General features: G+C 38.2%; 1 protein-coding gene across 1 annotated transcript; it reads left to right on the forward strand.

The window, feature by feature from the left end:
• LOC109208976 lies at window positions 1–1842 on the forward strand. Its single transcript, XM_019372141.1, has 6 exons — window positions 1–259; window positions 370–797; window positions 876–980; window positions 1078–1395; window positions 1484–1669; window positions 1774–1842. Exons 1-6 carry the CDS (start codon window positions 1–3, stop codon window positions 1840–1842), a joined length of 1365 nt encoding a protein of 454 aa, XP_019227686.1.
• Window positions 1843–14926: the final 13084 nt, after the last annotated feature.

Genomic DNA, 14926 nt, shown 5'->3' on the forward strand with positions numbered 1-14926 from the left:
ATGAGTGAATATTTGGATGTTGATGTGGATACCCTATCCTATTTTGAGTTGAAAGATTATATTAAAGAATTAGGATACAACTCAAGTTATAAATTTAGTATTCGGCCACCTAACTGTGGTATTTTAGGAGATATTAAAAATGACAGGGCTTTTTTAGCAATTGGTAAGTCTTTACAACATGAGGCTGTTTTGGAAGTATATGTGCACATGCCTGAGGAGGAATCTTATTCAGCTTTTAATAAAGGGGTTGCTTTTAATGGTTCTAATGCTCCTCCAAACACTACTGCTCTTTCAAACACTGTTGTTTCTCCTTCAATCAATGCTGCTGCTCTCCAAACACTGTTGCTCCTCCACACACTGCTCCTGCAGATCCAATTGCTGATCCAGCATACACAACAGCTGCTCTTTCAGATCCAGAATCTTCTCCAGCTGAAGATTACTCAAGTGAAAATGGATATGATGAATCAACTGAAGATAGTGCTGATTCTGATGAAAATGACTTCTTTGGGGGGGGGGGGGATGATTACGACAGTGATGTAAATGAGGAGTACATAGAGATTAGGAAGAAAAGTAGGTCATTTCAAAGGAGAAAAAGAAAGGAGAAAGCTGCTGTTGATACTAAAGATGTACCATGTGGTGATGCAGGGCCAGATATTGGTTTTGATGAGACTGAAATTGGTAAAAAAAGCGTAGAAGGCAGGCTAGGTGGTGGTGAACCATATTATCCTAGTTCTGATGCTTGTAACTTTGAAACTGATGAAGATGAATACTGGACTGAAGATGGGAAAGACAAGAAGGTAAAGCTAACAAAAAGGAGATCCAAATATACAAAGAGTGTGAAGTTTGATAAAACATGTAAAATGATTGTATGGCAGTTGGGTATAATCTTTGAGAGTGTTGATGACTTTAGAGATGCAGTAACTAGGTATGCACTACAAAAAAGAGTTCTGATTGAAAATCATATAAATGAGCCAACTAGAGTCAGGTGGAGGTGCACCAAGGATAACTGCAATTAGCTTTTGTTTGCAAACTTGGACAGTGTAAATAATAATTTTGTTATAAGAACTTACAATCCAGTTCAAGTGTGAGAGGGCCTCTAGAAATTATTTGTGCAATTCTAAATTCTTGGCCAAGGTCTTCAAAGATAGAATAACTGAACAACCAAACATAAGAGTCTTCAAGTTGCAAGAATTAATAAGGAAGAAATTCAAAGTTCATGTTGGTAAGACCACAGCCAGGAGAGCAAGAGCTAAAGTACTGCAGCAAATAATGGGTGATCATAAAGTGGAGTTTGGTAGAATTCTTGATTACATGGATGAGTTGTTAAGGACTAACCCTGGGAGCACTTGTGTTGTGAAGCTTGGTGAACTGGATGAACTTGGTAGGCCAGTGTTTGTAAGTTTTTACATCTCTTTTGAGGCACTAAAAAAATACATTCTTGTGGTGTAGAAAATGCATAGGCTTGGATGGTTGTTTCCTGAAGGGTGTAAGTAGGGGGCAACTACTAGTTGCTGTGGCTAAGGATGGTAATAACCAAATGCTTCCACTTGCTTGGGCTATAGTTGAATATGAGAAGAAAAGTACATGGTCATGGTGCTTAACTTTGCTGAAGAAAGACTTGGGATTGGGTGATGGCACAGGCTTCACTATGATCATTGACATGCAAAAGGTATATTTCAGCAACTGCAACTTTGTGTTTCATTAGCTTCACTTTCCTTCTTTAAAACTGACTTATGTTTTATTTTTTGTGTTTCATGTAACTGTAATTTACAGGGATTGGTTCAGCAATTAAGGAATTCTTTCCAGCTTGTGAACAAAGGATGTGTGCGAGGCATATCTTAGCTAATTGGTCAAAGAGATGGAGAGGGCTTCAAAGGAGGAACTTATTCTGGAAGTGTGCCAGAAGCACTTATGAAGCTGAATTAAAAAAAAAAATCTGAAAACACTGTCAATGCTTGGTAAGAACATAGTGGATGATCTACTATACTATGACAAGGAGTATTGGTGCAAGGTGTATTTTAACTGTGAAGTCAAGTGTGATGCACTGGATAATAACATGTCAAAGAGTTTTAATGCCTGGATCTTGGCAGCAAGGCACAAGACTATTATTAGCATGCTTGAAGAGATTAGAATCAAGATGATGACAAGAATAGGAAAGTTAAGGGCATTTGCAAACACATGGAGTAGCAACATCTCTCCAATGACCTTAAAGATATTGGAGGACAATATTGAAAAATCAATGACATGTACCATTGAGTTTAATGGACAAACAGGATATGAACTAATGAATGACAGTAAACAACATACTGTGTGCCTTAGAAGGAAGGTTTGTAGTTACAGATCTTGGATGCTAAAGGGGATACCATGTCCACATGCCATATGTGCAATGTATTATGACAATGTTGAACCAGCTGACTTCATTGATAGCTGCTACAACAAAGAGACATACTTGTTAACTTATTCTAATTTCATTTAACCAGTGAGTAATATGCCAATGTGGCCTGAATCCGCCAACCCTTCTGTTGCACCACCAATTGTCAAAAGCATGCCTGGCAGACCAAAAAAGGTTAGAAGGAAAGAGGCAAATGAAACTAAGAAGTCTGGTAAATTGCCTAAAACTGGTCTAGTAATGACATGTAGGCTCTGTCATGAGATGGGTCACAACAAAAGAGGGTGTCCAAAGAGTGATACACTTGGTGCTAGTTCATCAAAAGCTGCTGCAAAACCAACAATTTCAAGAAAGGGAAGAGGCAAATCAAAGGTAATGTTCTATTTTGTATCAAATTCTTTTAAATTTAGTTCATTATCTAACATGTTTGTTTTCCATAAATCAACTACTAATGAAGGTGAGCCTACTGTAAAAAAAAGGAAGAGGTAGACCAAGAAAAATAACTAATGTATCTGCTGCTAATGCACCTGATACTGCACCAACTGCATCTATTGGTGCTGAATTTCCATCAACTTCTTCACTTGGTAGTTGGTTTACCTGTTCTGCTCCTAGTTCTACAGCTCCTGATACAACAACTAGTACTTCTACTACTGCTAGAGGCAGGGGAAGAGGAAGAGAAAGGGGAGAAAGGGGAGGAAGGGCCACAACACATCATTCACTTGAAAGTTGGTCTTCATGTTCAACTCCAAATGCAGCTCATACTGTATCTGCTGCACCTATTTCTTCTGCTGCACCAAGTTCATCTACTGCTACTAGAGGAAGGGGAAGGGGTATTAGAAGCTCAACACCATATAAAAGGCCAAGACTGATGGGAATGAGTGTTTTCAGGCTGAGAATGGCTTCACAGCTATTAATGTAAGTGAAGATGCAATCAGTTCTGTTATTATCTTAATGTACCTTAAACTAATTAAACTATTTTTTGTATAGACTGGGCTGCCAAGTAGCAGAATAGTGTCCACTATATCATCAACAAAGATAACAAGATCAGCTGATGTTACTGGTGATACTGGTTTCAAACCCACAAGTGGACTGAAGTGAAAAGGAAGACAAGCAATTATAATAAAAAGACTTCAAGAAATTAGAGACAAATCAAGGAATGCTGGTTCACAGCCCCAAGAACCATGGAAATTATAGTGTTGATAGGGACCTATGGTGTTTTTTTGTTTGTTATGAAGCTGTTGGATTTTTTTTTATTAATGCCTGGATCTTGGCATACTTGTTAAAAACTAATGTTTTGCTCCTATAAATGGTACTCAAAGTGTTATGTTGGAAACGTTTGTTTTGTTATTAGATTATTGGCATTCAAATGTACCATTGAAGTGATTTGTTAGAAATTATAGTAGTTTTCTTCATATGCAATTAGTTTGGATGTTCTGAAGTCGTGGGCAGTGTTGCTAAGCAGCTAGTGTTGCTAACCAGCTGCTGCCAAGAGGCTTCTTGTTTTTTTCCCCCCAAAAATTTTCTTATACAGCAACAACAACAGATTTATCAACAGAAATTGATACCATGATACCAAAATAATGTTTCATTCTAATGCAATACTAAAATGATGTTTCATTACATTACCAAAATGAAGTACACAACCAAACCACATCTAACTTACCCTTTCCGATATCAATACCAAAATGATCTTCTATTACGACAACAACCAAAATGATCTTATATTATTACAACAACCACCTACTATGGGAACTCCATTTAGTTTTTCTTCAAGTTACCAACTTGGATTAAGCTGGTAACAAACACAACAACTACAAAAATCATAATACACCAAATGAATTTTCTACACAAGTTTCTTCTATTTTTTTCCTTCATACTCTTCTTTTTCAAATTAACATTCTGTTTTGAATCTTCAAGATCATCCAAATGCAGCTTAAGATGGTCGTAATTTTCTTCTAACTCTATTTTGTTTACCAATCTTGGAAGAATAAACTTTGATCGTTCATCAACTCTTTCGTTGTCTCTCCATTTGAAACACTAGCAATTTGTGGCCTGAAATTTAAAGAATTCAATAACGACCCAATCAACATTAATTTTCAAGTTAATCGATAGGTTTAGAACATGAACACATACCTCATAGTGAGGACAAGACCAAAATCGTCTTCCCGGATTCCGATCTGACCAAGAAGTTTGCATTTGCAGCAAAATACTATGTTTGCATCGCACTTCGGCATTGAGAATTGGATCATCTTCGTCCATGCACAATTTATTCAACTTGGCGTTTGCCATTCCTAACCCTAAGATTTCATAGACCGAAATTGGGGAAGAAATTAAAAAACTCTTAACAGAAAAAAGAGTCAAACGGAGGAATTTACACAAAAAATTCACTTACCTCTTCTAACCCAAAAAAATTGGAAGTCAAAACCCACCTTCAAAGGTCTTGAAAATGGCTGTATATTGGGGAAGAAGAACATTTTATGTTTAGAAGAAGAGGTCTTCCAAATCAGCTTTGAGAACGACACATGTCCATTTTTTATAGGCTAAAGACTTTTTATTTAATTTACTATGCACTTGGGGAAGTAGGGGCGGATCTACAGTATCGGGTATGGGTTTTCGAGAACCCAGTAACTTTTACCCGAACCTTGTAGTTGTATTTAGAAATATATTAAATGTATAAGTAATTTTAGTTTGAAACCCATAACCAAAGTTAGTTGTTGGTTCATTGGCAAAAAAAGGAACTAGCTTTTGCTGTGTTCCTGCGTATCCGGCGAGGGTTCAAATCCCTTAGTACACATTTTAACTTCACTTTTGGTTTTTCACAAAACAAACACCTGCAGGCACTTTTTTGTTTCTCTGTTTCTTTTAAAAATAGACCAGCCACCATTAAAAACTTTTTTACTTGCTGAAAGTATCACTTTTGCCCAAATGTTAGGAACCCATAAGGTTCAAATCCTAGATTCGCCTCTATGGGAAAGTGTGTTCACGTTCCAGTCCAGCTCCGCACAAAAGGTCCAAACTATTAAGGTAAAAAATAGTTTAGGAGGGGTACTAGGATTCCTGTGAAGAAAAAGTGTGTAGTTGGAACTTTGGGTATAGGTTGGGGGGGGGGGGGGGGTTGTAATTATGCATTTTCCCTAATTTTATTTGTGACCTCAAAATGAAGTGATCATTTTTAAACTGAGGTTCTTAAGTGTCCAGTCGACAATTATTTTTAAAATCACAATTTTACATTTATATTTCTAAAATAATTTATCTATTTAAACAAAACTTAAAATATTTTCCTTGTGTAGATAATAAAGTTGTAATTTCCAAACCCAATAATGTTACCAATTGATCTCTCTCTCTTTCGCTCGCCCGACTAAATTTTAGTTGCAAACACATTACTAATGCTTCAGAGAATGTGATTCCAAAATGATGAGATAATTTGTTCTATGAATTTGATGTAACTCCAAAGCATTAAGCATGGGGCATTTGCATTTATACCTAGTTTTTGGGCCACCTTTTAACTTATACCGCTTTGTGAAAAAATTTGCAAGCGTACCCACTTTTCGCGTAACTTCAGGCATACGGGCCTGAAGTAGCAAAGGAAATCACGCAAACTTCAGTTCATAGTGCAATGACAAACTTCAGCTCAATAAAATTACAGCATGTTTTGGCTGAAGTTTTTGTTTTGTAATTTCTGAAGCTGAAGTTTGTTTTGTAATTGCTGAACTTCAGCATTCTAGGAGCTGAAGTTTGTGTTGTATTTGCTGAACTTCAACATTCTAGGAGCTGAATTTTATTTTGTATATGCTGACTTCAGCATTCTAGGAGCTGAAGTTTGTTTCGTATTTGCTGAACTTTAGCATTCTAGGAGCTGGAGTTCTTGGTTATATTTGCTGAACTTCAGCATTGTTAGGAGCTCTTACAAAATTAAATTGCAGCAACTAGAACTAATTTAAGTTGTTTCTCTGATATTGCTACGTCAAGAAGCAGGCAAGATAAGAATATGCATGTTTACATTATATCAACAGATATCTAGTCCTTAAAGCAGTATTATATTTCAAATTGGCACTGCACTGTTCTTACAAGTTTGCAAGAAACGAAGATCAACTTTTAATGAGTCACAAAGAACGATCATTGTCACCCGAAGAAGAAAGAAGAAGAAGAAGGAGAAGAAGAAAACAAAGGAGGAGAAGGAGCTGGGAGGAGAAAGAGGCCTGAAGTTGTTTAGAAAGTGGTTACAAGTTAAAAGTTTTTCAAAACGTGGGTATAGGTTAAATGGGGGCGATCAAATAGGGCGCCCCGTGCAATTTTTACTTAAGCATGTACATATCTTGAACTTAGGGGTGGCAAAATGGATAAAAGAAAATAAGTAACCACCTATATTATCCGCTAAAATATGGGTTGGATAATAAACATTTTAAAAACGGATCAAATACGGATATTACCTATATTATCCATATTTTAAATGGATAACCACTGGTTATCCGACGGGTAATAAAGTCAAAAGCTCCCAAAAAGCATTTTCGCCCCCTTTTACCCTAATTCCCACACTTTCTCTCACGCTCGGTTGCCTGCCCCTCTCTCTCTCCCCCACACTTTATAAGTATTTTGCCGAGGGTTAAAATATATTCTATTGGTACATTTTGATGTATTTTGCTGGTGTATTTCAATGTATGTTGCTCATTTGCTGCTACTTTTAGTGTCAAAAGCAAGAGTTTGATTCACTGGTTTTGATCTAGTTGTATGTTGATAATTTTGTTTAACCAAAAAAATGGAATTTTAGTCAAAGCTAGAATTTAGAAGAACTCGGGTTACTAATAATCAAAGAAATGAATAAAAGGAAATAATTCTGAGTAGCAATATAATAATCAAGAAAAACGAATGATACCAATGTATATTTCAATAGTCTTTTGTGTCCCCTACAACTGATCATATATCTCCTTTTTATAGGTACCTTTGAGAATGTACGTTATGCCCAAATCATAATGAGGCTATTATGAATAATTAAAGACATTGAATGCTACGTTACACAATCATTACATTGAATATATATATTCCTTAACGGACTCAGCATTTAATACCCATTATGGTGTATCTGCACGGTTTTTATAACCAGATTCATTCCTTCTGATGCTCGGATATAAATGATTTAAATAGGTACGGGCGCCGTGCTACTTATCTGATGTCCCGTGCCTCTTCCTTCTTCTTTGCTCGTGTCTATTTTACAATTCTTGAATCGTGTTTAATTGTGATTCATTGACCATTTGACCAATCCACGTGTCCTGACACGTCACCATATATATAAATACAATTTTCACCAATACAGATAGTCCCCCCACTTTCCATTTATTCATCAGTTTGAATATTTGGGAAGTGGAATTCATTTAAAAGAAAATTTTTGTCACCATTAATGCTCTGACAGAATCGACACTTCAATTGTCATTTCCATTTAATGGATTAGACACGTGTCATCCTCTTATTGGTTCTACAGTTTTGCAGCACTTTCTTAGGCTTTCTTATTCACGAAGTGTCAGTTATCATTATTATAGCTCTTCCACCATTGTACTTTTTCCTTTTGCCGGTTACCCATTAGTATAAATATAACTTCTTTACTTGTCTTTTACCACATAAAGCGTGTCAAACACTTTAATTCTTCAAAAACCTCTTATTCTCTTCTGCTCTACTTCAATCTTCTTTGTCATGGCTTCACCAAACCCTAACCCTAAGAGAACCCCCATTTTAGGCAACTTCCCCAATGCTCCTATTAGGCATAGAAGAGGGGGTAGACTCCGTAGCTTGGGGTCTGCTCGTGGTGGTAGCACATCCACTCCTTCTTCTAGCTCGGGTCCCTCTTCTAGGACTAGAGGTTCCCTTTCTCAGAGGTCTTCTTCTAGGAATAAAGAATCCTCCGAGCCCCTTCGTGAGCCTCTAGTTGAAGAAACAGAAATTTCTTTTCACCATGATAGAGAATCTCTCATGACCCAAGTTGACTCTTTAGATCGTGCTGACGCTTTTCCCACTCAAATCACAGATATTTTAACTCCCATAATTCGTAAGGATTGTCACTGGAGTGACGATTTTCCAATTATCATTCCTAACCCAAATCAAAGGATCACTTCTTACTTAATCGGATTCTCTTTTGTTTACACATACCCTTTCACTCTAGGGTTTAAACCGGCCATTGACCCGGTTATTCTAGACTTTTGCCGTTTTTTCAACATGTGTTTGGGTCAAATTGGTCCGATTGTTTAGAGGGCTTTCGTCTGCTTGAGGCACCTCACTAACATGGCGGATGTTGAATTTACTTTTCCCCACCTAATTCATCTCTATTCCCCTAGGCTTTTTCGCAACGGCGTGTTTAACCTAGCAGCCAGAAGCAAGAGGGTTTTAGTGAGCCCCGAGGATGATAAAGACCGTGGCTGGTATGCTCGGTTTGTTGCTTCCCCCACTGCTGGTTTAGTGGGTGATAATAACGTTCCCTTCCCTGAGAAATGGAACTTTGCACGTAAGTGTTAAATCTTCCTCGTGCCTTTCCCTTTCAAGCTTATCAACTTTTCTAATGTCGCTTCTTTTTCTTTTCTCAGCAACCATGTGTGTTGTTGAGACTGTGTCCAACTTCCGTGGTTGGGTAGAAAAATTGTTGAAGACCGCTCCAATGGAGGGTAGGTCGTGGAAAAACCTTTCCAACCGTTACGGTTGGAAAGTAAAAACTCATGGTAAGAGTTTCTATTTTACCTTGTCTGTATATAAATATTTTCTTTGTTCTAACTTTTATCCTTCTTTTTATCAGGATTTGCTATTCGAGGAGTCACCGCAGAGGCAATCATAGCTTCTCGTGACTCTTTGAGTACTCGTACCTCTTCAGCCCAAGATATATTCTTGGGTTCTTCAAAAAGAAAAGCTACTGAGAAAGAAGATTCAGAGGAAGAAGATGAGGGCTCCCTGGTGATGAGACCACGAGCCAGGAAACGTATCGTCTCTGATGACGAGGCTGAAGTCTCCCCTCATCTGTCTCTTTCCGAGCCTGTTATTACTCCAGTTATCATTCCTGATGATGACGTTTCTCCTCACGACACTCGTGAGTCGATCGATCAACTTTTTGTTAGTGGTTTTGGTAGTGGAAACTTAGTACCTGTTCTAGACGAGCTTCCCTTATCTTCCTTTTCATCTCCTGTACCTGTGATTGCTTCTTTACCTTCATCAACTGTTGCTTCTGTTCCTTCTTCCACTATTTTTACTCCTTCCACCACTCCTCTTTTGGAAATTCCTCCACCTATCGTTCACCATACGGAGTTGGGCTCTTCAAGTAGGAGTACTGCTATGAGGAGCATAACCATTGAGGTTCCTGCTAACAACAACCTCTTGAGAAAGTCCGGTCAAGCTGATATTTGGCTCGAGCCTTTGATTGGCCCCATCGAGAAAGCAAAGCTTGAAAGCCATAGCAACTTGACCCTCATGAATGACATAGTGCATGCCACTTTAAAGGTATTTTTCTTTCCTACTTTTTTCCATTCTGTAAAAATTTTTGACTTTGGGATTCTTACTTCTCTTTTTTTTACGTAGGCCAATCTTATTGGCACTGAGCTGATGAGCAGAATCTCCCTCTTGGAGAAGGTAGCACGTGATTTGGAAAAGGCTGCTCATGATGCAGAGAAGGCTGCCCGTGATTCCCAGTTGGAGGCAAACAACTGGAAGGAACAGTTTGACATCGCTCAAATCGACATGGAGGATTTACAAGAGAGAAGAAGTACCTTAGAACAACAAGTACGAGCATTAACTTCGGAGCTAGCGGTTATCAAGGCTTCCTCGAGCCAAGCTGAGAAGGAAAAAGAACGCCTTGAATCCTCCTTTTCAGAGCAACTATCCAAGGCTAGCGAGGAGAATAGGGCATTAAAGGCTCTGTTGGTTCAAAAAGAGGTTTATGCTAGGGAACTTTGCAAAATCTCACCCAGGCACAAGGGGAACTTCGAGTTTCTGTTGATAAGGTACGTGCTTTAGAGAGCTCACATGCTTCCCTTCAAACTTCTTATAATTCTGCCTTGGCTGAGAATGAAGAGCTCAAAAGTGAGGTCGCTACTTGGGAAAAGGATTATGAGATCCTTGAAGAAAAATTTGACGTTGAGGTGAGTTGGGCTTTTCTGAATTCCCATCGTGATACCTTACTTGAAGTTGGGCAAGAAAGTTTTGACCTGGAGGCTGAATTAGCTAAAGTCAATAAAACCATAGAACAAGCTCAGCAACTGCAGGACTTCCCTTCACCTGTGATTGAAGCTCCCGTGGTTGAGGTTCATGCGGGTATCGTATCTTCTTCAAGCCCAATCGAGCCCACTGCTACAAGCCAAGTTGAAACTACCTCTGCTGAAGCCCTTACTCAAGTCGAGCTTGTTGTCGCCGTTGAAGCTCCTGCCCAAGTTGAGCCCGTTGCTGTTGATACTTCTTCTTCAGTTCCCACATATTCTTAGAAAATTTATTTTGAATTCCTTATTTTTGCTGCAGGTACCTCTTTGGAAAATCGTGTTAGAAACCCTTGGCTTCATCTAAGGGTTTATTTTTAGAACGCAAGTCCCCAAGTCTTTTGTAGGGCAATTCTGTATAAACAATTTCACAGTTTTTTGATTAAGTTCGCAATTAATCTTATGTATTTAAGAAGCTTTTGATGTTATTATCTTAGGCTTCTGTTTATTCTATTCTTGCCTTTATTTTTTAAGGACTTATAAAATAGCTTGCATTTTTGCTCTTAAAAAAATGCTTCTGTTAATCTCATGACTAAATAGTTTTAAACATGAGTTTTATAAAAGAGGCCCTTTTATATTTCGACACTTAATGAAGAAGACGTCTCAACTTCATAATGGTGTTAACATACGATAAAAGAAATAGGAACACACATGTTTCTTTGTAATAACATTGACAAGTTTTTATTTTGAGCCTTGACAAGTTTTGAATAACATCTTACATGTATTTGAATTACATCTATAACTTTCTCGTAACAGTTTTTCCTTGTAACAGATTTTTAAGAAAAAATAATAAACACGAGGTTTTTCTTTATAACCCGTTTTAGAACAATAAATGCAAGGTTTTCTTTACAACCTGCTTTAGTACATAGATTTTGGCCTAACTACAGTAAGGTTTTCTTTAGCCTTGGCTCATGACTTCATGTGACTTTTATTACTCTGCACTTGACTTTTTCAGGCTTGATTTTTCTTCAATCTTCTCTGCCTTCTTTATATATACTTGTGTATATTATGTAGTCCCCCAAGTGTTTGAGTGTTGAAGTATGAAGCCTCGAGCACTTGATAGTTTCTCTCATTTGGTCCTTTTCCTGAAAAGGAAATACATACGGGACTCAGAGGTACGATTATAGATGAAGACTGCTTAACCCGTTTAAATTTCTATCAGAATAATTGTAACCCTAGGCCAGGAATTTTAGGTTATTCCGTGTGCCTTACAGGTCGTGACTCATCATTTAGTACGGGCTAGCTTTTTGCCTATCATCTAAAATCGTTAGTAAAATTTTAACAATTCAAAAAATTAAACGTAAAATGATGATACCTGACCGTGGGTATTCCTTAGAAGTAATATCTCTTCAAATGAACAACATTCCAATGTGAAGGCAATACTTTGCCATCCATTGTCTCCAATTCATATGCTCCCTTGCCTGCAATATCACGAACTCTATAGGGTCCTTCCCAAGTTGGANTACCCTGGGACTTTATGTTCATAATGATGTCATGCTTGCCTTTGGCACTCCGGAGAAGCAAATCTTGATTGAACCTATATTTGCTCAATGGATACAATCCGCTCATGGTAAAACTTCATATGGGTTCGATGTACTTTTATCTTCAACGAGTGGTCCAGCATTCAATGCGGGTCGAAGCATCTGGTTGCCGGGTTGGTTAAATGCTGTTAATGAAAATAGTAATTCATTCCCTGCATCTCTTCATCATTAGATTCTTGTGTCGCTTGCATGAATCGTGTGCTTGGTTCTCCTATCTCAACTGGAATCAAAGCCTCAGCTCCGTAAACCAATGAAAAGGGTGTTTCTCCTGTGCTCGTTTTTGCTGTTGTGCAATATGCCCATAAAACTCCGGGTAACACTTCAGGCCAGTTACCCTTTGACTCTTCTAATCGCTTCTTTAAATTGTTTATAATAACCTTGTTTGTTGATTCTGCTTGCCCATTACCCACCAGATGATAAGGTGTATATGTAATCCTTTTAATTTTTCAACTCTAAAAAAACTCTGTAATTTGAGCCCCGATAAATTGAGGGCCATTGTCACATACGATTTCCTTTGGTACACCAAATCGACATATGTCTTTGACTTCTTTTTCTCGCACCTGTTTAAATGCTCCTGCCTCCACCCATTTAGTGAAATAATCAGTAAGTACGAGCAGAAACTTTACCTGTCCTTTCGCTTGAGGTAATGGCCCCACTATATCCATTCCCCATTTCGTAAATGGCCACGGTGCAATGACTGGATGTAATAATTCTGCGGGTCTGTGCATATTGTTACCGTACCTTTGGCATTTATCACATTTAGCCACGAAACTTATCTGCTTCTTCTTCCATTTTAGGCCAATAGTATCCTGCTCTAATCAAGGTTCTTACCAGTGACCTTCCTCCTGCGTGATTACCATAGTGCCCCTCATGTATTTCTCTCATTACATACTCCGTTTGCGAAGGTCCGAGGCATCTTGCTAAGGGACCATCGAACATTTTTCGATATAAATTACCTTGCTTTAGACAGTACCGAGCAGCCTTTTTCGCAGCGCATGGGCTTTTTGCTTATCATCAGGGACGGTACCATATTGCAAAAAGGAAACAATCTCGTTCCTCCAATCCCAAGTTAAATTATTAAAGTTTACCTCATTCTTATCAGGATCGAGAACTGAGTGAAATAAATGTATAACTGAGGCGTTTGCATCACTTGCCACATCAGCTGCAGATGCAAGATTAGCTAGGGCGTCTGCTTTAACATTTTCATCCCTTGGTACTTGTATGACTTTCCAGGTTTGAAATTGCTTTATCAACTCCCGTACCTTTTCTAAGTACTGCTGCATCCTTGCTTCCCTAGCCATATAAGTCCCCGGCATTTGATTGACCACGAGTTATGAATCACTCTTGATTATAATTTGATTTATGCCAAGTTCTCGTGCTAATTCTAGACCTGCGATCACAGCTTCATACTCCACTTCATTGTTAGTTATAGAATGACATTTAATAGCTTGTCTAATAGTTTCACCCGTAGGTGGTATCAAGACAACCCCTAGACCTGCACCTTTTACGTTAGATGAGCCATCAGTGAATAAAGTCCAAGTTCCTAGGTTAGCACCATTTAAAACTTGTAGTTCTTTTTCTGCTTCTAATTGCATCCCCTGGCTAAAATCTGCCACGAAATCGGCTAATACTTGTGATTTTATTGCTGTTCTAGGTTGGTACGTGATTTCATATTCACTTAACTCTATGGCCCATTTGGCCAACCTGCCTGATAATTCATGCTTATGCAATATATTACGTAAAGGATATGCAGTCATTACAGCAATAGGATGACATTGTAAGTAAGGTCTTAACTTCCTAGATGCCATGATTAATGCAAGTGCAAGCTTTTCTAACTGAGGATATCGCGTCTCTGCATCTAACAAAGATTTACTAACATAATAGATAGGAGATTCACTACTAAAAAACGGCTAATTTCCGACCAAAATTTGCGACGGAAAATAGTAGTCGGAAATTTCCTACGGAATCGGTCGGAATATTCATAAAAATATATTTTTCAATTTTTAATAATACGTACGACTAATATTGCGTCTATGTCCGTTGTAAATTTTGGGGGAAAGTTCCGCGCCATTTTTAGCGACCAATTCGGTCGGAAACAATTAAAAAAAAAAGAAATAAATAAATAAAAAATAGCGACCGATTCGGTCGGAAATGTTTAGTAAAACGAGGTTGACTACTTTTGACCAACCTACCGACCGAATCGGTTGGAGAGTTTTTTAAAAAACCCTCAGCAACTCCTTCTCTTTTCCTTTTCCTCTTTTCTTCCTTCTCTCTTCTCCCTCTCACTTAAACTTCTCTCCACCTAAACCCTCCGCTTCCATCAACGAGCAGCACTCGCCGGCGCCGCTGCAAGTCCGTCGAGATCCTCACTACCAGGTAAGTTTCCCCACCCAAACCCTCCACTGCGTACAGATCCTCCACTCCAATCATTGAAACTTAATTTAAAAGGATTGAATTTTAAACTTAAAAATAAACTTGATTCGGTTGCTTTTATACTGTAGATTCTGATGGCCTCCCCTTCACCTGTGTAATTTTTCTAATGTTTTTTGTACCCCTTTAAGAGCCGACTAATCCAGTTGAAAGTCCCAATTTGGTGTACGTTCTCGCGGCGAGCATTTATCTGGATAGCTCTTTTTTTCTTTTGCTTCTTCTTGTTGATCATATGTCAATTGCCTAACTCGTGAAGAATGTGAATGTTTTAGGTAGTTTTTACTAGTATAATCTTTGCAATATATGTCATGTTGTTTCCTTTTAATTTTGTTTCAGTTTGCGTCTAT

The sequence above is a fragment of the Nicotiana attenuata genome, unplaced genomic scaffold (genome assembly GCF_001879085.1).
Source record: "Nicotiana attenuata strain UT unplaced genomic scaffold, NIATTr2, whole genome shotgun sequence".
NCBI classification, from domain to species: domain Eukaryota; kingdom Viridiplantae; phylum Streptophyta; class Magnoliopsida; order Solanales; family Solanaceae; genus Nicotiana; species Nicotiana attenuata.

Excerpts from the sequence above, each read along its gene's own strand:
- LOC109208976 (XM_019372141.1), top strand. The coding sequence starts at position 1 with ATGAGTGAATATTTGGATGTTGATGTGGATACCCTATCCTATTTTGAG. Across the intron at positions 981-1,077 it reads ATATAAATGAGCCAACTAGA|TTCAAGTGTGAGAGGGCCTC; the intron begins GTCAGGTGGAGG and ends CTTACAATCCAG. Across the intron at positions 1,670-1,773 it reads TGATCATTGACATGCAAAAG|GGATTGGTTCAGCAATTAAG; the intron begins GTATATTTCAGC and ends TGTAATTTACAG.